At 44.1% G+C, this 19487-nt stretch overlaps 1 protein-coding gene across 1 annotated transcript in view; it reads left to right on the forward strand.

Moving 5' to 3' along the window:
- The first annotated feature begins 2759 nt into the window (after nucleotides 1–2759).
- Nucleotides 2760–19487, forward strand: part of ASXL3 (ASXL transcriptional regulator 3) — a 158465-nt gene continuing 141737 nt past the window's right edge. The window contains exon 1 of the mRNA XM_073679219.1: nucleotides 2760–3082. Within this exon, the coding sequence (XP_073535320.1) occupies nucleotides 3029–3082 (54 nt within the window). The 5' untranslated portion in view covers nucleotides 2760–3028. The remainder of the gene's footprint in view (nucleotides 3083–19487) is intronic.

Consider the following 19487-nt stretch of genomic DNA (forward strand, 5'->3'; position numbering starts at 1 on the left):
AAAAGTAACAATGCAGTGGCATGACAAGAATCTGCATAACTTATCATATGCTAAATAGTTGCTAGCCACATTTATGTATAAGATAGCCAAGATGATTGTCTATAAAATGGTGGTAGTCTCATGTTCAAAGCAGTAGTGGATGGGGAGGTATGGAGCCTGAAAGTCCAAAGTTCAAAGAATTGTTACCCTTTTGCTTGTCAATGTACATAACATAGGAGACACTGAGGCTGGAGCATATAAATCAAAGGAGACACTGGAGCTGGAGTATATACATCACATAGGAGACTGTTAGACTGGAGCATACACATCACAGGAGACACTGGAGCACATACATCACATAGGAGACATTGGGGCTGGAGCATATACATCACAGGAGACACTGGAGCTGTAGTATACAGCATAGGAGACACTTGGGCTGGTGTATACATCGCAGGATACATTGGGGCTCAAGCATAAAAATCACAGGACACATTGGGTCTGGTGCACGCATCACAACAGACATTGGGGTCGGTGCACACACCCCAGGAGACATTTGGGGCTGGTGCACACACCCCAGGAGACATTTGGGGCTGGTGCACGCATCACAGGAGACATTTTGGGGCTGGTGCATATTTCACAGGAGACATTTTGGGGCTGGTGCACGTATCAGCGGAGAAACTTTGAGGCAGCAGCAGATACATCACAGCAGATACTTTGGGGCAGAAGAAGATACATCACAGGTGACATGTGGCCTGCCGCTGTGGTCTTCATCTCTGGGACATAAGGGCATCATAACTCTGCCTACATAGTATGCCCAGACACAGGCACTGGCCATCATCAGGATCCTTCTTTGCATGTGCTGCAATGTTAAGTAGTGAATGCTGCATGCTTGCAGTGCTGGAGAAAAGGTCATAGTGCTGGGGTGACAGTGTTTTTGCCCACAGAGAGGGCTCCGAGTACCCCCTCTGGCATGTGTGCCGTAGGTTCGCTACCACTACACTATAACAATGACAGGATTCCCCTTTAGGGTTGGAGATACACTATATGGGCTTGATCACACTACAGTATTGTTAATCTGAAACCTGTCTATGAAAAAAATGGACAGCACTTGGACCAATGTTATTCAATAGGATCGTGCAGATAAGTGATTGTTTCCACTGACTGAATCTGTGAATGAAATGAATCATGGCATGCACTAGTTTCTTCTGTAAATCAGATGAGACTCGGCCATTCAAGTCTATGGGAAAAAAATCGGATGCCATACAGGGAGACACAGAGAAAAAAACAACAGATTGTACACGACCTGCACACGGATGACAAGTGAGAAAAAAATCATCCAAACTGAACGATTTTTTGATACGCTCTTGTGAGCCCTCCCTAACAATGCCGGGACTCCCCTTTAATCAGTGACACACTATGATAATGCCGGGACTCCCCTTTAATCAGTGACACACTATGATAATGCCAGGAAACCCTTTATGACCTGAGACATATGAGTATGTCCAAGGTCATATCCCTGCACTCCATGCGGCCTCCGGTGCTGAGCAGCTGACATGTGCCCCTAACAGCTATGGGTGAAATAGCGATCCCGCAGCTGTCAACATGTTAAATGCCGCTGTCAATCTCCGACAGCGGCATTTAACATGCACGTGCCGGAAACGCGTCACTAATCCCACCCATTGGCGCCCCCGTGTCACATGACCGTGGGTCGCCATGACAGTTGGGGGTCTGCAGGAGGCCCCAGCTGTTGTCATTGCCAGGATGCTATGAGCGCAGCCCAGCGTTCGGCTGAAGCCCTGGTGTGTAGCACAGGTGATCGGATGATCGCAGCTTCTAGTCTCCCATGGAGATTATTGAAGCCAGTGAAAAGTAAAAAAAAGGTTTTAAAAATATTTAAAAAATATGAATGTTGAAATCACCCGCCTTTCGCCCCATTCAAAATAAAACAATAAAAAAATCATATATACACATATTTGGTATCGCCGCATTCAGAACTGGCCAATCTATTAATATATAAAAGAATTAATCCGATCGGTAAATGGCGTAACGAGAAAAAAAATCAAAACGCCAGAATAAAGTTTTTTTAGTCGCCGCAACATTGCAATAAAATGCAATAACAGGCGATCAAAACATCGTATCTACCCCAAAATGGTATCAATAAAAAACGTCCGAGCAAAAAAATAAGCCCTCACCCGGCCCCAGATCACGAAAAATGGAGACGCTACGGGTCTCGGAAAATGGCTTTTTTTTTTGCAAACTTTGGATTTTTTTTTTCACCACTTAAATAAAAAAGAACCTATACATGTTTGGTGTCTACGAACTCGTAATGACCTGGAGAATACTAATGGCAGGTCAGTTTTAGCATTCAGTGAACGTGGTAAAAAAAATAAAGAAAAACACAACTGTGGCTTTAAACTTTTTTTGCAATTTCACCGCACTTGGAATTTTTTTCCTGTATTCCAGTACACGATATGGTACAAGAAATGGTGTCGTTCAAATTTACAACTCGCCCTGCAAAAAACAAGCCCTCACACGGCCATATTGACTGAAAAATAATAGAGCACACAACGAATGTGCAAAAACGGAAAATCCCAAGGTCCTAATGGGTTAAGGTTGGTGACACTATAACAAGGCCAGGCCTCCCTGTAATGCTGGTGACGATATAATAACGCCAGGTCTCATACAGAGCAGTGCGACCTCCGGCAGCTGCGTGTGTGGCCGGGAGAGGGCGCTGGTCAGAGTCCCCGCCGCCTGCACGGAGGAGGATGGGGAGGAGACCTGCACAGGGAAACCCCGGCCCGCTCTCTGGAATTCCAGGCAGCGCTGCGGAAGGAGAACTCGCGAGTTTTGGCCACCTCCGCCGACGCAGCTGCTTCCCTCGCGAGAGCACCGGGTCGCCATTCGTCGTGACGTCATTGTGTATTGTTGTGAGGGGGAACGGGAGCGTCCCAGAGCTGTCAGCTGAGCCGCGCCACCGCCACGCTATTGTCTCCTCCGCTCAGTGCCCGTGGATCCCCCACGTCATAAGAACCATCAATGAGATGCCAACATGAAAGACAAGAGGAAGAAGAAGGACCGCACCTGGGCCGAGGCTGCTCGCCTGGTAGGTGCCCTCCGTGCAGGGCTTTGTTGCTGTTAGTTTGCTCTGTCCCCATTCACACTGCTGCCCCAGCATGGCACCGGCTGCCAGTGACCCTGCCTCTGAGGCACCAGTGCTGCAGCGGATCGGACCATGTGATTGGGCCATATTGGGGATCGCACAGTGATGAGGGGCCATATTGGGGATCGCACAGTGATGAGGTGCCACCTCTGATTACCTGACATTGTGTCTGTGCGCTGCGTGGTCCTATGTCAGCGTAGTATACGGGGCCACGTCGCCAAGTAACCGACCCTAACTGTACCGCACCGTACTCTGTGTGCAGGGAGGAGCGGTGTCACCGCTATCCTACATACCTGTCACCGCTATCCTACATACCTGTCACCGCTATCCTACATACCTGTCACCGCTATCCTACATACCTGTCACCGCTATCCTACATACCTGTCACCGCTATCGTACTGTGCATGCGTGTTTGCAATATTGATCTGGACAACAAAACAACACCTGGTTCTTATGCGACATAAATCCGATATAGTGCCACACTGGGAATCTAGGTCTGATGGCTCCATACTCCTTCTTCTGTATGTAGTGCTCACGTCATATACTTATGGCCGCCACACGTCAGCATACATCAGATGTGGGGGGCGCACGTACATCTCATGTTTCCTAGTATGGGGCTTTTTACTAGAAATTTGTGCATAAAGTGTCCTACACATATGGAGAATCTGATGTACCGTACTGGTGAGCACGCGGTAGGTAAAACATGGGTCATACGGTAATGCCTGGGTCGTGCAGTACATGACTGTTTGTGAGTGGATTATAAAGGTGATCTGTGGTCACATAAAACTGGATTTATGTTGTTCTATACCTGGCCGCCATTGTATGAAATGCTGACGTCATTATATATGACCGCCCCCCCCTCCTGACCGCAGTGTCACAACATTCATCACATGGTAAAGAGGTCTCCCAATAAGTACATGTTACTGGTCTGTAGGATAGGTGGTAAATGTAAGATCCCCAGGACCCACGGCCATCACAGGAGCATGTATGAATGGAACGGGAGTGAGCACGTGTGACCCCCTGCTCCGTTCACATCTGTGGAAAAGTGAATAGAGCGGTGGTTGAGCGCACTACCTCACATGGGGGGGGGGGCATTGGGACCCTTATTCTCCAGATTGGTGCAGGCCAGGGATCCGACTCCGTGATTCTACACTTATCACCTGTACAGTGAATAAGTGATGAGCCCCTCTTTAAAGCCACTTTCACACTCCAGAATTTGTAGTCACAACCAGAAGTGATTATTCTTCCATTATAGTTTTTCATTGTCCAGATTCATCTTCTGTCTTTGGTTTACAAAACTTGATGCAAACTTCTGACCAGAATGCTCCGGTGTGACGGTGATCTGAGGAGCTGCCCGGCTAGGATAACCTGCCCTGACTGTGATCTGAGGAGCTGCCCGGCTAGGATAACCTGCCCTGACTGTGATCTGAGGAGCTGCCCGGCTAGGATAACCTGCCCTGACGGTGATCTGAGGAGCTGCCCGGCTAGGATAACCTGCCCTGACGGTGATCTGAGGAGCTGCCCGGCTAGGATAACCTGCCCTGACGGTGAGCCCATAGTTTGGGCCCCTGGTAGTCAGCGGTAACAATTGGCTGCACCTGCATCTTCTTCTAGTGAATCATTACATGGCGCCCAATGGTCAGTCAGTGATCGTGCAATAACAAAGGACTACCAGAAGGAAAAAGGAGGAGGTCACAGCATTGGCACATCCGAGCAGGAGCAAGGTTTATATACATAGAACAGTAGAGGCCCTCTGTAGTAATAAAATAGGAGTGCTGCTGTTGTCCTGACCCTTCGCTGTGAGTTCCTCAGCAAAAGGCATCAATGGGGCACAAACAATACAGATGAATGAAGTAGAATATATCTACAAAGTTGACATACACAACGGAAACTTTTAGTGAAAGTGAGATTGCGTTCATTAACTGTTCCCGTTGTGTATGGCGTCTTTGTGGATATCTTCATTTATCTGGACCTTTAGATGCCCTAATCCATGCCACCAATCATCTCCATGCAGTGATGATGCCTGATTGTACTGGGGCCACAAGAGTGGGATTAGTCTTTTACAGTGGAGCGGTGTCCTCTTCTCAGGGCCACTTTTCAGTGATTTTTTTTTTTCCATGTTCTTACAGGGAAAGTCCAAGTGTGGCCTCTTTCTATGACCTCCATATGCCCTAATATTTAGACAGGGTATTTTGTGAACTTGGCATGTCAGTGTATCGTTAAATGCAGAAACCCCCATCCATCTGGACTGGCATTTTGTTCGGAGGGAGCGCTGCAGTAAGACGCACTGACTTCATTAAGAGGTGTGATCCTCTTTAATGAGCTTAACACAACCCTCAACTGTTTTGCACCACCAGAAATGTATATCAGGCAGGACCTGCCGTCCATGTCTTTCTTAATACACACCACTTTGTGTCAGGCAGGTATACTTTGTATATTTTCTGGTGTATAGGAGTGACCAGGTTGCCCGATCCTGTTCTGCAGCCCATCACAAAACAAACCCTATACTACACCGCTTGGTACCCTTTTTTTACCCTTCCAGTGACGTACATCGGAGCCTTCAGTGAGAGGTAGGCATCCTGAAATCATTCCGATATGTACCCTCAAAGGAAAGTGATAGTGTACACAGCCTTATAGAAACATTACACATCGGTGACGTACACTGTGTGCTTTAGTGTGTGACAGACTTGGCTCAGGACAGGGGTTTCCATTTATAACAAAAGTCGCAACCACATGTGAACAGGGCCTTAGCTGAGAAAGTGTTAGTATTAACAGAACCAAAGCTTATTAGGAAATGTAATGTTTTTGGGATTACATGGTGTCGCCTGTAGAATTGCTGCATTGTTTAAACTGATTAGCAACTTCCCACCTTTGTTTTGCTGCTAGATGGTTTACATCACGTAGTGTGAATGTGATGCCCACTGTGGTTTCTTTAGGGATTTTCTGTGATTTAAATATTGTTTGTTTTAATAGAGGTGATCAGGTGCAGCTCACTCATGTGACTGCTGCAGCTATTCACTGACCACCACTGCAGCACTAGTGTGTTCAGCACATACCGGCTGTAGTGGTCACATCATAGTGGTGATCAGATGCGGTTCATTCATGTGACTGCTGCAGCCATTCGCTGACTGGTGTGTTAATCACATTGTGGTGGTTACATGATTGGCACAGCGGAGAATTTAGCTAGTCGTTTTTTTTTTTTTATTATTATTTCATAGCATTCCCTGCCATTAGAATAAAATATTTGATTCCTGCACAGTTGGGGTGTTGTGCCCCTATTCTTCCCCTGACCGTTTTTAGCTTGAGATCTTTGGCCCTCTGCCGGCTACTTCATTCTGCCAAGCAGTCAGCGTTTCAGCACTTGGATCCCTGGACTATTCGGCTTCTAATATGTTCTGTCTTTTTCTGTTCAGTCATTTGTTGTGAATCCATAAAGAAGCACGAAATCTATTACTACTACATAATAATAATCTTTTTATTTATATAGCGCCAACATATTCCGCAGCACTTTACAATCCAGACAATTTACAGACCTTTTGGGCACTGTCCCCATTGGGGCTAACAATCTACATTCCCTATCAGTATGTCTTTGGAGTGTGGTAGGAAACCGGAGAACCTGGAGGAAACCCATGCAAACATACAAACTCCTTGCAGATGTTGTCCCTGGTGGTATTTGAACCCAGGACCCCAGAGCGGCAAGGCTGCAGTACTGCCCACTCACAAGACTGGCCAGTCAGGACTCCAGGGCGCTTTCGGTATGTGCACACGATCCGTACAGGCAGCGCTTTGAATGGAGCATATTTTATGCTGCGTCCAAAGCGCTGCGTTATATGAACGTAGGTGAATCCGCATGTGTTCACTGAACCATGCGGATTCACCGCATTCAATACATTCTAGTGATCTAATTTCTATTATGGAGCCCAGCCATTCCACAAGAGGAATTGACATGCTGCGGTCTGGAAAGATGCATTGCATGTCTGTGACCCGCATGTGCATGGAGACGCATAGTGGACATGGGTTTTTCCACAAATCCCATCCACTATGCTGTAACAGCTGGCCCCAGCGTGTTTGACGCTGCATAACACGCAGCATCAAACCCACAGCGGTTCCTGATTGTGGGAACATACCCTTATGGGACCTCTGATGGCAGCCATATTAGTTGTCACAAAGTTTTCATAATTTATCAATTTGATAAACAAGTTAAACCAGTTTTTTTCCAATATAAACATTTTTGCTGTGAATGGGTGATAATATTAGATTGCTGGAACCCCCGAGATGACCAGTACAGGGGTCCGGAGTCCCATGTGTCTCCTCTCCATGGCTGCAGTGATGGTCAATCATACTTGCTGAGGTTTCATAAGTCATGGAGCCTGTTGTGGCTACTGTGCCCAGGGCTGTGGAGTTGGTAAGCCAAACCTCCGACTCAGACTCCTCAATTTCCATGACACCGACTCCACGACTCCAACTCCCTCATACATGGCTCATGTTTAAGTGATAAATTTACTGTAGCACCTCAGCTAAAAGTCTAGACCCTTAGATCAGGAATAGGACAGACATTTATAGGACATTTCATAACTGTCCCAAATTATTATGAAATGATATTCCCCACAAACTGCATTGAACTACTGTACCCAATTTATTATATATTGTTGGAGTACCGACTCCGATTCCACCAAAATGGGCTCCAACTCCGACTCCACAGCCCTGACTGTGCTTCCATATTACATGTTTTTTCATGAGTGATCCAATCGACATGGAGATTAAAAAAATCGGCCTTGATGACTGTCCATCCCCATCCCTGTGATTACCCTCACATCTGTATTCATGGAGCCTGGCTGTCACTGACCACAGATAAGTGATGACCAGCACCATCCTGACTGATGCCCTATATTTTAGTAATATCCAGTATTTAATAGCAGCAAAGTCTGCACAAAATGCTTAGTGACACACAAGAGTGAAGAACTGCTGACTTGGTTCTTAACCATATCCTTATAGAAGGACCAAGTCCCGCTATTAAATGTGTACAGCAGCCTTCGTTCCTCCTCTGCTCTTAGCAATGATGGATGTAGAACTAAAATCCCAAACTCAAGTCTCCCAACTCTGTTGGGGGGGTTAGTAAGCTGCAACATGGGCATGGGTAAAGCTAAAGTGTGGTTACTGTTATGAAGTTGGCACCAGCACAGTATAGATGTATTGGTCGTATATGGAATTTACCAATAAGGCAGGGGCAGCTATAATATTAATGTGCACAATAATATGGCAGCAGGTATTAACATGGCAAATATTACCGGCAGGTCTCCGACTCCTCAATTTCCTTGACACCAACTCCCTCATACATGGCTCATGTTTAAGTGATAAATTTACTGTAGCACAGATTCATCTCAGCTAAAAGTTTAGACCCTTAGATCAGGAATAGGACAGACATTTATAGGACATTTCATAACTTTCCCAAATTTTTAGAAGTTGGAGTCAGTCCATTTTATACCGACTCCACCAAAATGGGCTCCGACTCCACAGCCCTGATTACAGGGGCTGTCCAGGATTAGAATAGAGGTAGGCTTTTTTTTTTTTTTCCCTCCTGTAAAACAGCACCTTTCTTGTCTGTGACTTTGCCTGGTACTGCAGGTCCTCCAAATACAAGTGACTGTGGCTGGGCTCTAATGCCAGATATAGCATGAGCTGATGAGTGCCACTGTTTCTGGAAAAAGCAGACCATTATTTTTTTTATGATCCATTCACTTATATGGAAGTTGTGAAAGCAGCCAAGCATGCTTGCAGAACTATCTCCCCTTAAATTGAATGGAAAGAGCTTTGCGCGTGTACGGCCACCTCTGTTCATACTCTGCATGCGTATGACCACGTTGGGCCTAAGTCAGTAACCCCAAGTGTGAAGATAGATTAGGGTTCTAGAAGCAGACGCGCCTCTATCAGACTGTGGCAATACCATAAATGTCTAAGATTGGTATGCACCTTCACGCTGTTATTATATACCCCCTGAGGGCTACTCCTATCTTTGTCCACTGAGTGGATTGTATTGGAAAAATGTCCCACTACCCTTAGACCATGTCACTGCTGGCTTCAAGAACTGGGAGAGATTAGTCTAGGCCTACAGTATGTAAGACTGGCATTACAGGGCATTGAATGTGGAATGTCTTCATTCGAGGCACTTGTGAACGCCATAGAAATGTTCTTTGTGTAGGCGTATTGTGTGAGTACCGAGGGTCATGGCGGAATATAAATGTCAGAGTGAAAAGCTTTTCCAGATAATCTTCTTGTCCACTGACCCTCCATAAGTTTGGTTTGTTTTAAAGGCTTTTCCTAGATATATACAGCACCAGTCAAAAATTTGGACACACCTGTTCATGCAATGGTTTTCCTTGTCCTTTTTGGAATGTACATATTGAAGAGTCAGACAAAAGACAGCAAAACTACAAAGAAACAAGGAATTGAAGAAAAAATGTGTGAAACAAACCAGAATATGGGGGTAAACCTTAAATTCCTCAATTACCCCCCTTTTACTCTGACAGCTCTATAATTATTTGGCATTCTCTCAAGCAGCTTCCAGTGACCAGGTATGACTTGCAACCATTGGATTTTTTTTCATAGGCTGTGTTGGTAAATGGTTTGGTACTGTACTGAGCTTTATTCCTCAAGCGTTCTAACAAATATGGAAAGAATCAGCCAACTAAGTAAAGAAAAACAGTCCATTACTTTTAAACATGAAGGCGAGTCAATCTGGAAAACTTCTAGAACCATAAAGGTATCTTCAAGAGCGGTCATGAAAACAATCAATTGATATGATGAAACTAGCCCTCATGAGGACTGCTCCAGGAAGGCTAAGAATTACCTCTGCTGCAGAGGACAAGTTCATCAGTTACCAGCCTCAAAAAAAAAAAGGTAATTGACAGAATCTCAGATAATGGCTCTCTTAAATGATGTAAAGCCATCAGCTAGAGATTCTAGCCGGCCTTTATGGTTGAATTGGTGTTTAAAAAAACAAAAACGCAACTACAGAGCACTGTAAATAAGAGGAGACTTGTTTGAGCCAAGCAAAAGAAGGACTGTATTTTAGATCAGTGGAAATCTGTACTTTGGTCTGATGAGTCAAAATTTGCGTTTTTTTTTTTTTTTTTTTTTGGTATTTCCATGTTTTGAAACTATTAGGTGAGCGGATGGTTTCTGTTTGTGTGGTGTCCACCGTGAAGTTTGGAGGGGATTGTGTGATAGTGTAGGGGTGCTTTGCTGGTAAAACAGTTGGTGATTTATTCCAAATTCAAGAAACAGGTGCCCAGCATGGCTACCACTGCATTCTGTAACATACCATGTCACACGTCTGGTTTATACTTGGTAGGACTACCATCTGTGTTGCGACAAGACAATGACTCAAAACTCCCCAACAAGCTAGGTAAGGGCTATGTGACCAAGAAGGCAAGGGATGGAGTGTGGCATCAGATGACACGGCCCCCTTAATTCCCCAACCTCAACCCAATTGAGATGAGTTGGACTGCAAAGCAAAGGCAAAACAGTTAATAAGTGCTCAGCACCTCTGGTAGCTCCATCAATACTGCTGGAAAGTAATTCTTGAGAGAAAGCCAAGGGTTTGTAAAGCTGTCATAAGAGTAATAGGGGGAAAGGTGGCCTTTGAGGCATTTGAAAAATCCAAGCTTTAGCACACATTCTGGTTTGTTTCATGTATGTTTATTTACTCCTTGTTTCCATGTGTTCTTCTTTGGTTTTTCTGCCTTCAGTCTGAATCTACATTGTGCATACTCCAATAAGAACAAGGAAAACCAATGCACAGTGGACAATTGTATAAAATAATACATACTTGACAGTCCTATTCCTTGCTGCTCCAGCCAGGGCTGTGGAGTCTGTAAGCCAAACCTCCGACTCCTCAATTTCCATGACTCCGACTCCCTCATACATGGCTCATGTTTAAGTGATAAATTTACTGCAGCACAGATTCATCTCCGCTAAAAGTCTAGACCCTTAGATCAGGAACAGGACAGACATTTATAGGACATTTCATAACTTTCCCCAAATTCTTATGAAAAAATATTCCCCACAAGCTGCATTGAATTACTGTACCCAATTTATTATAGATTTTCGGAGTCCGTCCATTTTATACCGATTCCACCAAAATGGACTCCGACTCCACAGCCCTTGCTCCAGCGCTCCCCACTGGCAGAGCCAAACGATTGGCTACAGAGGTGTAGACCGGACGTCATTGCTGCAGCTAAGAAAAGTGTCCGGCGAGGAGCAGCAACGGATACAGCTGCCGTTATTATATACCTCTTCCAATTATTTTATTGTATCAGAAAACACCTTTTTTAAAGGGAACCTGACAGCTGATGCATGCTGCCCACAGTTTTGGCATCATGTATCAGCCACTGTCTATGTGATCACAGCTATATATGTTTGTCTCTGAAACACTGCGGCATTTCAGAGAAAGAGAATGCTTTTAATAACCTCCTGGGACCGAGCCACGCTATTGACTAGTTGTACAGGCGGGTCCCTGGTGGCTTTTTCCCTGCCTGCTGACATTGACTGACGAGCCTCTACCTACGTGTGTGTATACGCAGAGGCTTGTCAGTCGCTGGCAGGGAAAAGCTGCCGGGGACTACCTGTGCAACTAGTCAATAGCCACCAGGGACCGAGCCGTGCTCTTAAAATCATGTTATACTGCTGTGTTTCAGGGACAAGCATATATGGCTGTGTGATGTCAGTTGCTGATACATGCTGCCCAAACTTGGGGCAGCATGTATCAGTTGACAGGTTCCCTTTAAAGCACCATTCCAGCGCTGGAGTGGTGCTACTAATCTAAGTTCCCTGCCCCTAGTCTCATACTTGCCAGCCGCAGTCTTCAGCTGTTCCCGGTGGCACTTCGATCCCGCGCCACCATCTTGTGACACCCCCCCCCCCCCCCCAACTTCTGACTAACCGTAAGTCAAAGATAACGGTCACAAGCTCTCAATGGACGTCTGAGATGCTCTCATAGACTTACATTGAGTAGTGACATCCGGCTCACCCAGCAAGCACTGGAGAGATCCAACAGGTAACCTGCAGAAGATGACTGGAGCATCGCCGATAGCAGATTAACAGGACAGATGGTCAGTATAAGACTAAGTGCAGGGAACTTAGATTAGTAGCACCACTCCAGCACTGCAATTAAATACATAATCACAAAGAAAAAAAAACACAATTTAATTGAAACCTATGATGCACCTGTATATGGATTGTACCGAATTAGAAAAACGTGTTCCATTTATTTCAGTGACGCTGACCAAAACCCATAGAAACATGATGTGTCTTAGAATAAAGCAGTTTTTCTAATTTTGGACAACCCATCTAAAATATACAGTGGTATTAAAGTGTTTGCCCCCTTCTTGATTTTCTTATTCTCTTGCATGTTTGTCACACTTTTAAATGTTTTTTTTAGATCACAAAACAAATTTAAATATTAGACAGAGAACACAAAATGCAGTTTTTAAATGAAGGTCTTTATTATTAAGGAAAAAAAGAAATCCAAACCTACAGGGCCCTGTGTGAAAAAGCAATTGCCCCCTAAACCTAATAACTGGTTGGGTCACCCTTAGCACCAACAACTGCAATCGAGTGTTTGCGATAACTGTCAATGAGTCTTTTACAACGCTCTGAAGGAATTTTTGCCCACTCATCTGTGCAAAATTGTTGTAATTCGGCCACAATGGAGGGATTCCGAGCATTAACCTATTTTAAGGTCATGCCACAGTATCTCAATCCCATTAAGGTTAGGACTTTGACTAGGCCACTCAAGTCTTAGTTTTGCTTTTCTTAAGCCATTCAGAGGTGGACTTTTTGGTGTGTTTTGGATTATTGTCCTGCTGCATAACCCAAGTGTGTTTCAGCTTGAGGTCACAAACAGATGGCTGGACATTCCCCTTCAGGATTTTTTTGGTAAGCAGCAGAATTCATGGTTCCCTTTACTACAGCAAGTCTTCCAGGTCCTGAAGCAGCAAAACTGCCCCAGACCATCACACTACCACCACCATATTCTACTTTTGGTATGATGTTCCTCTTCTGAAATGCTGTGTTGCTTCCACTCCAGATGTAATGGGACATACACCTTCCAGAAAGTTCAACTTTTGTCTCACAGTCCACAGAGTATTTTCTCAAAAGTCTTGGCGATCATCAAGATGTTTTCTGACAAAACTGAGACAAGCCTTTTTGTTTTTTATTCAGCAGTGGTTTTCATCTTGGAACTCTGCTATGCATTGCCATTTTTGCCCAGTCTTTCTTGAGGTGGAGTCATGAACACTGACTTTAATTGAGGCAAGTGAGACCTGCAGTTCTTTGGATGTTGTTGTGGGGTCTTTTGTGACCTCTTGGATGAGTCGTTGCTGTGCTCTTGGGGTAACTTTGTTCAGTTAGGCACTCTTAGGATGGTTAACTTCTGTTCCATGTTTTCGCCATTTGTGGATAATGGTTTGCTGGAGTCCCAAAGCATTCAAAATGGCTTTATAACTTTTTCCAGACTGATCACTTGTTCTTGAAATTTCTTTGGATTGCAGCATGATGTCTAGCTTTTGAGGATCTTTAAGTCTTCTTCACTTTTGTCAGGCAGGTCCTAATTTAAGTGATTTCTTGAACAGGTGTGGCAGTAATCACGCCTGTGTGTGGCTAGGGAAATTGAATCCTGCTTCCCAAAGATGTGATAAACCACAGTTAATTTATGAAACAAGTTATAAGACCTGGCGATGGAGAGCTCAGTGCACTTCAGAGGTCTTATTTGCATAAAACTTCCATTTTATTGAAAAAATGTTAATGTGTAAAACAGTTACTAGCAGTCAGATCAACTAATGAACATCTAGAGTGACATGTTTTGGCCTATAGCGAAGCCTTAGTCATGATCTTACTTGAAAAGACACAAAAAGATGTACCGTATAAGACGACTTTTGAAGACTGAAAAATCTTCTGTCTAGTCTGGGGTCGTCTTATACGCCGGGTCGTCTTATACGCCGGTAATGCTATTGAACTTTCAGAAATTGACATGCGGGGATACTCTGGGGGTGTTAATAAGCTGCCGTGGCCGTATCCCTGCCATGTCGGAGTTAATATAAGGTGGAGGGAGTTAAAATACGGCGGCGGTAGGTCCAGACAGTCAGCGCTTCTGTGCTGAAACTGACACATCGCTGCGTATTCCCAGCTCCGGACACAGCGCAGGGCTTCTGTGCCGACAGCTTTCACTTGTCACAGAAGCGCTGCGCTGTGTCCGGAGCAGGGAAGTTCGCATCGCTTCTGTGACAATATATGAAAAGCCGGCAATTCAGCAGCGGCATAAGCCGGCACCCGACAATTTAGAATAGTAAGAATAGAGAATCACACACAGATTAGATAGATAGAAACATGTCAGTCACATATATATGAAGTACAGTGACAGTGTTGCTTACTGTACTTGTCATTTAGTGTAAAGGATTTATTAAAACAAATAATAGTGTTTTCATGCACCGTCTCTTTAAAAAAGCCGGCCGGCAATTCAGCAGCGGTACCCGACAATTTATAACAGAAAGATAGAGCATCACACATAGATTAGATACATAGAAACATGTCAGTGACATTTATAATAAGTACAGTGACAGTGTTGCTTACTGTACTTGTCATCTAGTGTTAAAATAACGGATTTATTAAAAAAAAAAATTGGCGTGGGGTTCCCCTTAATTTTAGTCTCTAGCGGAGGTTAAGCAGACAGCTGGGGCAAATGTTTGAAGCCTGGGAAGGGGGTAATACCCACGGAGCTTCCCAGGCTACTAATTTGAGCCCCCAGCTGAATACCTAGCCTTTACTAGCTATTAAAATGGGGGATCCCAAAAAAATGACGTTGGGTCCCCCCTATTTTAATAGCTAGCAAAGGCTAGGCAGACAGCTGGGGGCTGATATTAATAGCCCAGGAAGGGAGCCATGAATATTGGCCCCCTCCCAGGCTAGAAACACCAGCCGTCAGCCGCCCCAGAAATGGCGCATCCATAGGATGCGCCAATTCTGGCACTTAGCCTCGCTCTTCCACGCTGCCCTGGTGCGGTGGCAGGGGGTAATAGGGTTGGGGTTGATGTCAGCTTATAATGCCAGCTGACATCAAGCCCAGGTTAGTAATGGAGAGGCGTCTATAAGACACCCCCATTACTAACCCCATAGTCAAAGTAAAAAAAAAACACAAACACCCAGAATAAAGTCCTTTAATTGAAATAAAGACACAATTCTTTATTGTTCTAAATTAAACCATACTTACCATCACGCCCATTCCAGCTGAAGCCAACGATCTCCTGCAATAAAAGAAAAATAATAAAGCAACCTCATCCTTACCTTTCCATGGTTCCCAGGACCGGTCCAGCTCTGCTACATCGAGATGACAGGCTGGACCGCAGCAGAACGCTGCCATCCAGCCTGTCATCCCGCAGACACTGAGAAGCGCAGGCTTGCTTGCGCTCCTCAGTGTCTGACTGTGACGGCATCCAGATGAGCCGACAATGAACTCAGCTCACCTCCTGGACGTCCGTCACTGACAGCGTGGGAAACTTCTACTGCGCATGCGGGGAGCAGGAGAATTTTCCCACGCTGTCAGTGACGTGCATGAGGTGAGCCGAGTTCATTGGACATGATCTCGGCTCATCTGGATGCCGTCACAGTCAGACACTGAGGAGCACAAGCATGCCTGCGCTTCTCAGTGTCTGCGGGATGACAGGCTGGATGGCAGCGTTCTGCTGCGGTGCAGCCTGTCATGTGAATGTAGCAGAGCTGGATCGGTCCTGGGAACCATGGAAAGGTAAGGATGAGGTTGGTTTATTATTTTACTTTTATTGCAGGAGATCGTTGGCTTCAGCTGGAATGGGCGTGATGGTAAGTATGGTTTAATTTAGAACAATAAAGAATTGTGTGTTTATTTCAATTAAAGGACTTTTTTTCTGGGTGTTTGTTTTTTTTTTAAATACTTTACTAGAAATTCATGGCGGTCATGTCTAATATTGGCGTGACCCCATGAATTTCAGGCTTAGGGCCAGCTGATAATGCCAAGCTGGCCCTAACCCCTTTATTACCCAGTGAGCCACCGCACCAGGGCCCTGGATGAGTTGGGTACAGCGCCAGAAGATGGCGCTTCTATGAACGCGCCATTTTCCGGGGCGGCTGCGGACTGCAATTTGCAGCGGGGGGGGCCCAGAAAGCTTGGGCCTCCCTGCGCTGCAGATTCCAGCCCCCAGCTGCCTAGTTGTACCTGGCTGGACACAAAAATAGGGCGAAGCCCCACGTATTTTTTTTTTTAAATTATTTCATGAAATAATTAAAAAAAAAAAAAGGGCTTCCCTATATTGTTGTGTCCGGCCAGGTACAAATAGGCAGCTGGTGGTTGGGGGCAGCCCGTTCCTGCCTGCTGTACCTGGCTGGACACAAAAATATGGCGAAGCCCCACGTCAACATTTTTGGGAAAAATTAATTACAAAATTAATAATTTAGGGACTGCATCTTTATTAACCCCTCAATTGTCATTTAGTGTTAAAATAAAGGATTTTTTAAAAAGAAAATTGGCGTGGGATCCACCATCATTATAGTCTCTAGCGGAGGTTAAGCAGACGGCTGGGGCAGATGTTTGAAGTCTGGGAAGAGGGTAATACCCACGGAGCTTCCCAGGCTACTAATATCAGCCCCCAGCTGAATACCTAGCCTTTACTAGCTATTAGAATGGGGGACCCCCCCAAAAAATGACGTGGGGTCCCCCCTATTTTAATATGTTTATGAGTGACAGTTTTCCTGCTATATACCTGCATGTCATAAGAATTTAAATTAAAAAAGGACCATGTTAAATTCAAATCTGTTTTTTTTTTTATTTTTACCGGTGTTTGGTATGCGTTGGAAAAGGGGTAGTCTTATACGGTGAATATATCCTAAACTCTATATTTTAACAGGAAAGTAGGGGGGTCGTCTTATACACCAGGTCGTCTTATACGCCGGAATATACGGTATTTATCTGTAGTGAGATGTGAATGGTGAGCTGACTTCATTTTCTATCTTCCTTGTTAAAATCAGTTAATTTATGTTTTAAGGAGGGGGAAGACGGACCACTTTTTCACACGGGGCACTGCAGGTTTGGATTTCTTTTTCCCTTAATAAAGACCTTCATTTAAATACTGAATTTTGGGTTTAGTTGTGTCACCTTTGTGTAATAATTAAAATTGTTTTGTGAGCTAAAATATTGTAGTGTGACAAACATGCAAAGGAATAAGAAATCAGGAAGGGGGCAAACACTTTTTCACAACACTGTAGATTTATTCTCATAAATGTTAACTGACTTTCAGCAGGTCAGGCTGACATCATGTAATATATTGACTACATGGGGAAAGTTGAAGCCTCTAAGAGTTTGTCAATACCCAGTGTAAAGCTTTGGAAAACCCTCTTTAACCTTGTCATGTACATCGCATGCAGAATTATTAGGCAAATGAGTATTTTGATCACATGATATTTTTTATACATGTTGTCCTACTCCAAGCTGCATAGGCTTGAGAACCAACTACCAATGAAGTAAATCTGGGTATGTGCATCTCTGTAATGAGGAGGGGTGTTGACTAATGACATCAACACACTATATAAGGTGTGCTTAATTATTAGGCAACTTCCTTTCCTTTGGCAAAATGGGTCAGAAGAGAGATTTGACAGGCTCTGAAAAGTCCAAAATTGTGAGATGTCTTGCAGAGGGATGCAGCAGTCTTGAAATTTCCAAGCTTTTGAAGCGTGATCACCGAACAATCAAGCGTTTCATGGCAAATAGACAACAGGGTCCCAAGAAGCGTGTTGGCCAAAAAAAGGCGCAAAATAACTGCCCATGAATTGAGAAAAATCAAGCGTGAAGCTGCCAAGATGCCATTCTCCACCTGTTTTGCCATATTTCAGAGCAGCAACGTTACTGGAGTATCAAAAAGCGCAAGGTGTGCGATACTCAGGGACATGGCCAAGGTAAGGAAGGCTGAAAAACAACCACCTTTGAATAAGAAACTAGATAAAACGTCAAGAATGGGCCAAGAAATATCTTAAGACTGATTTTTTTTTTTTTTTTCAAAGGTTTTATGAACTGATGAAATGAGTGACTCTTGATGGGCCAGATGGATGGGCCAGAGGCTGGATCAGTAAAGGGCAGAGAGCTCCACTCCGACTCAGACGCCAGCCAGGTGGAGGTGGGGTACTGGTATGAGCTGGTATCATCAAAGATGAACTTGTGGGACCTTTTCGGGTTGAGGATGAAGTGAAGCTCAACTGCCAGACCTACTGCCAGTTTCTGGAAGACAACTTCTTCAAGCAGTGGTACAGGAAGAAGTCGGTATCGTTCAAGAAAAACATGATTTTCATGCAGGACAATGCTCCATCACATGCATCCAACTACTCCACAGTGTGGCTGGCCAGTAAAGGTCTAAAAGAAGAAAAAATGACATGCCTGCCTTGTTCACCTGATCTGAACCCCATAGAGAACCTGTGGTCCATCATAAAATGTGAGATCTACAGGGAGGGAAAACAGTACACCTCTCGGAACAGTGTCTGGGAGGCTGTGGTGGCTGCTGCACGCAATGTTGATCGAAAACAGATCAAGCAACTGACAGAATCTATGAATGGAAGGCTGTTGAGTGTAATCATAAAGAAAGGTGGCTATATTCATCATTAATTTTTGTTTTTGCATGTCAGAAATGTTTATTTCTAAATTTTGTGCGCTGATATTGGTTTACCTGGTGAAAATAAACAAGTGAGATGGGATTATATTTGGTTTTTATTAAGTTGCCTAATAATTCTGCACAGTAATAGTTACCTGCATAAATAGATATCCTCCTAAGATAGCCAAATCTAAAAAAAAAACCTCCAACTTCGAAAAATATTAAGCTTGGATATTTGAGTCTTTTGGGTTGATTGAGGACATAGTTGTTGATCAATAATAAAAATAATCCTCTAAAATACAACTTGCCTAATAATTCTGCACACAGTGTAGTTTTGTCTTCCATCTAGCCAGTAACTTGGAAAGCCTCAGCAGATTTTATTCAATTGCTCATTAGGCAATATGTAATAATTTTTTTTTTTTTTTAATAATGCCTTCTCTGTGGACTGTGACATCTAATGGTTTAAAGAATTGGAGACCAATATGACTGGTTTCTGATCATTTTCTAATGCCTAAATATTCGAGTTTTATGATTTCTTGAAAGAAAAGGAAGTACAAGTTTAGAATAGTGTAAGATAAAGGTTTTGTTTTTCTTTTTCTATCATATAGTGATACGAAAAATAAGAAACGAAAATACTAATATATATTTTTTAAATACATGTAACATAAAAACCATTTAAAAGA

Source organism: Phyllobates terribilis, unplaced genomic scaffold (assembly GCF_046119375.1).
Source record: "Phyllobates terribilis strain yellow unplaced genomic scaffold, ASM4611937v1 Scaffold_4__5_contigs__length_816908805, whole genome shotgun sequence".
Taxonomy (NCBI): domain Eukaryota; kingdom Metazoa; phylum Chordata; class Amphibia; order Anura; family Dendrobatidae; genus Phyllobates; species Phyllobates terribilis.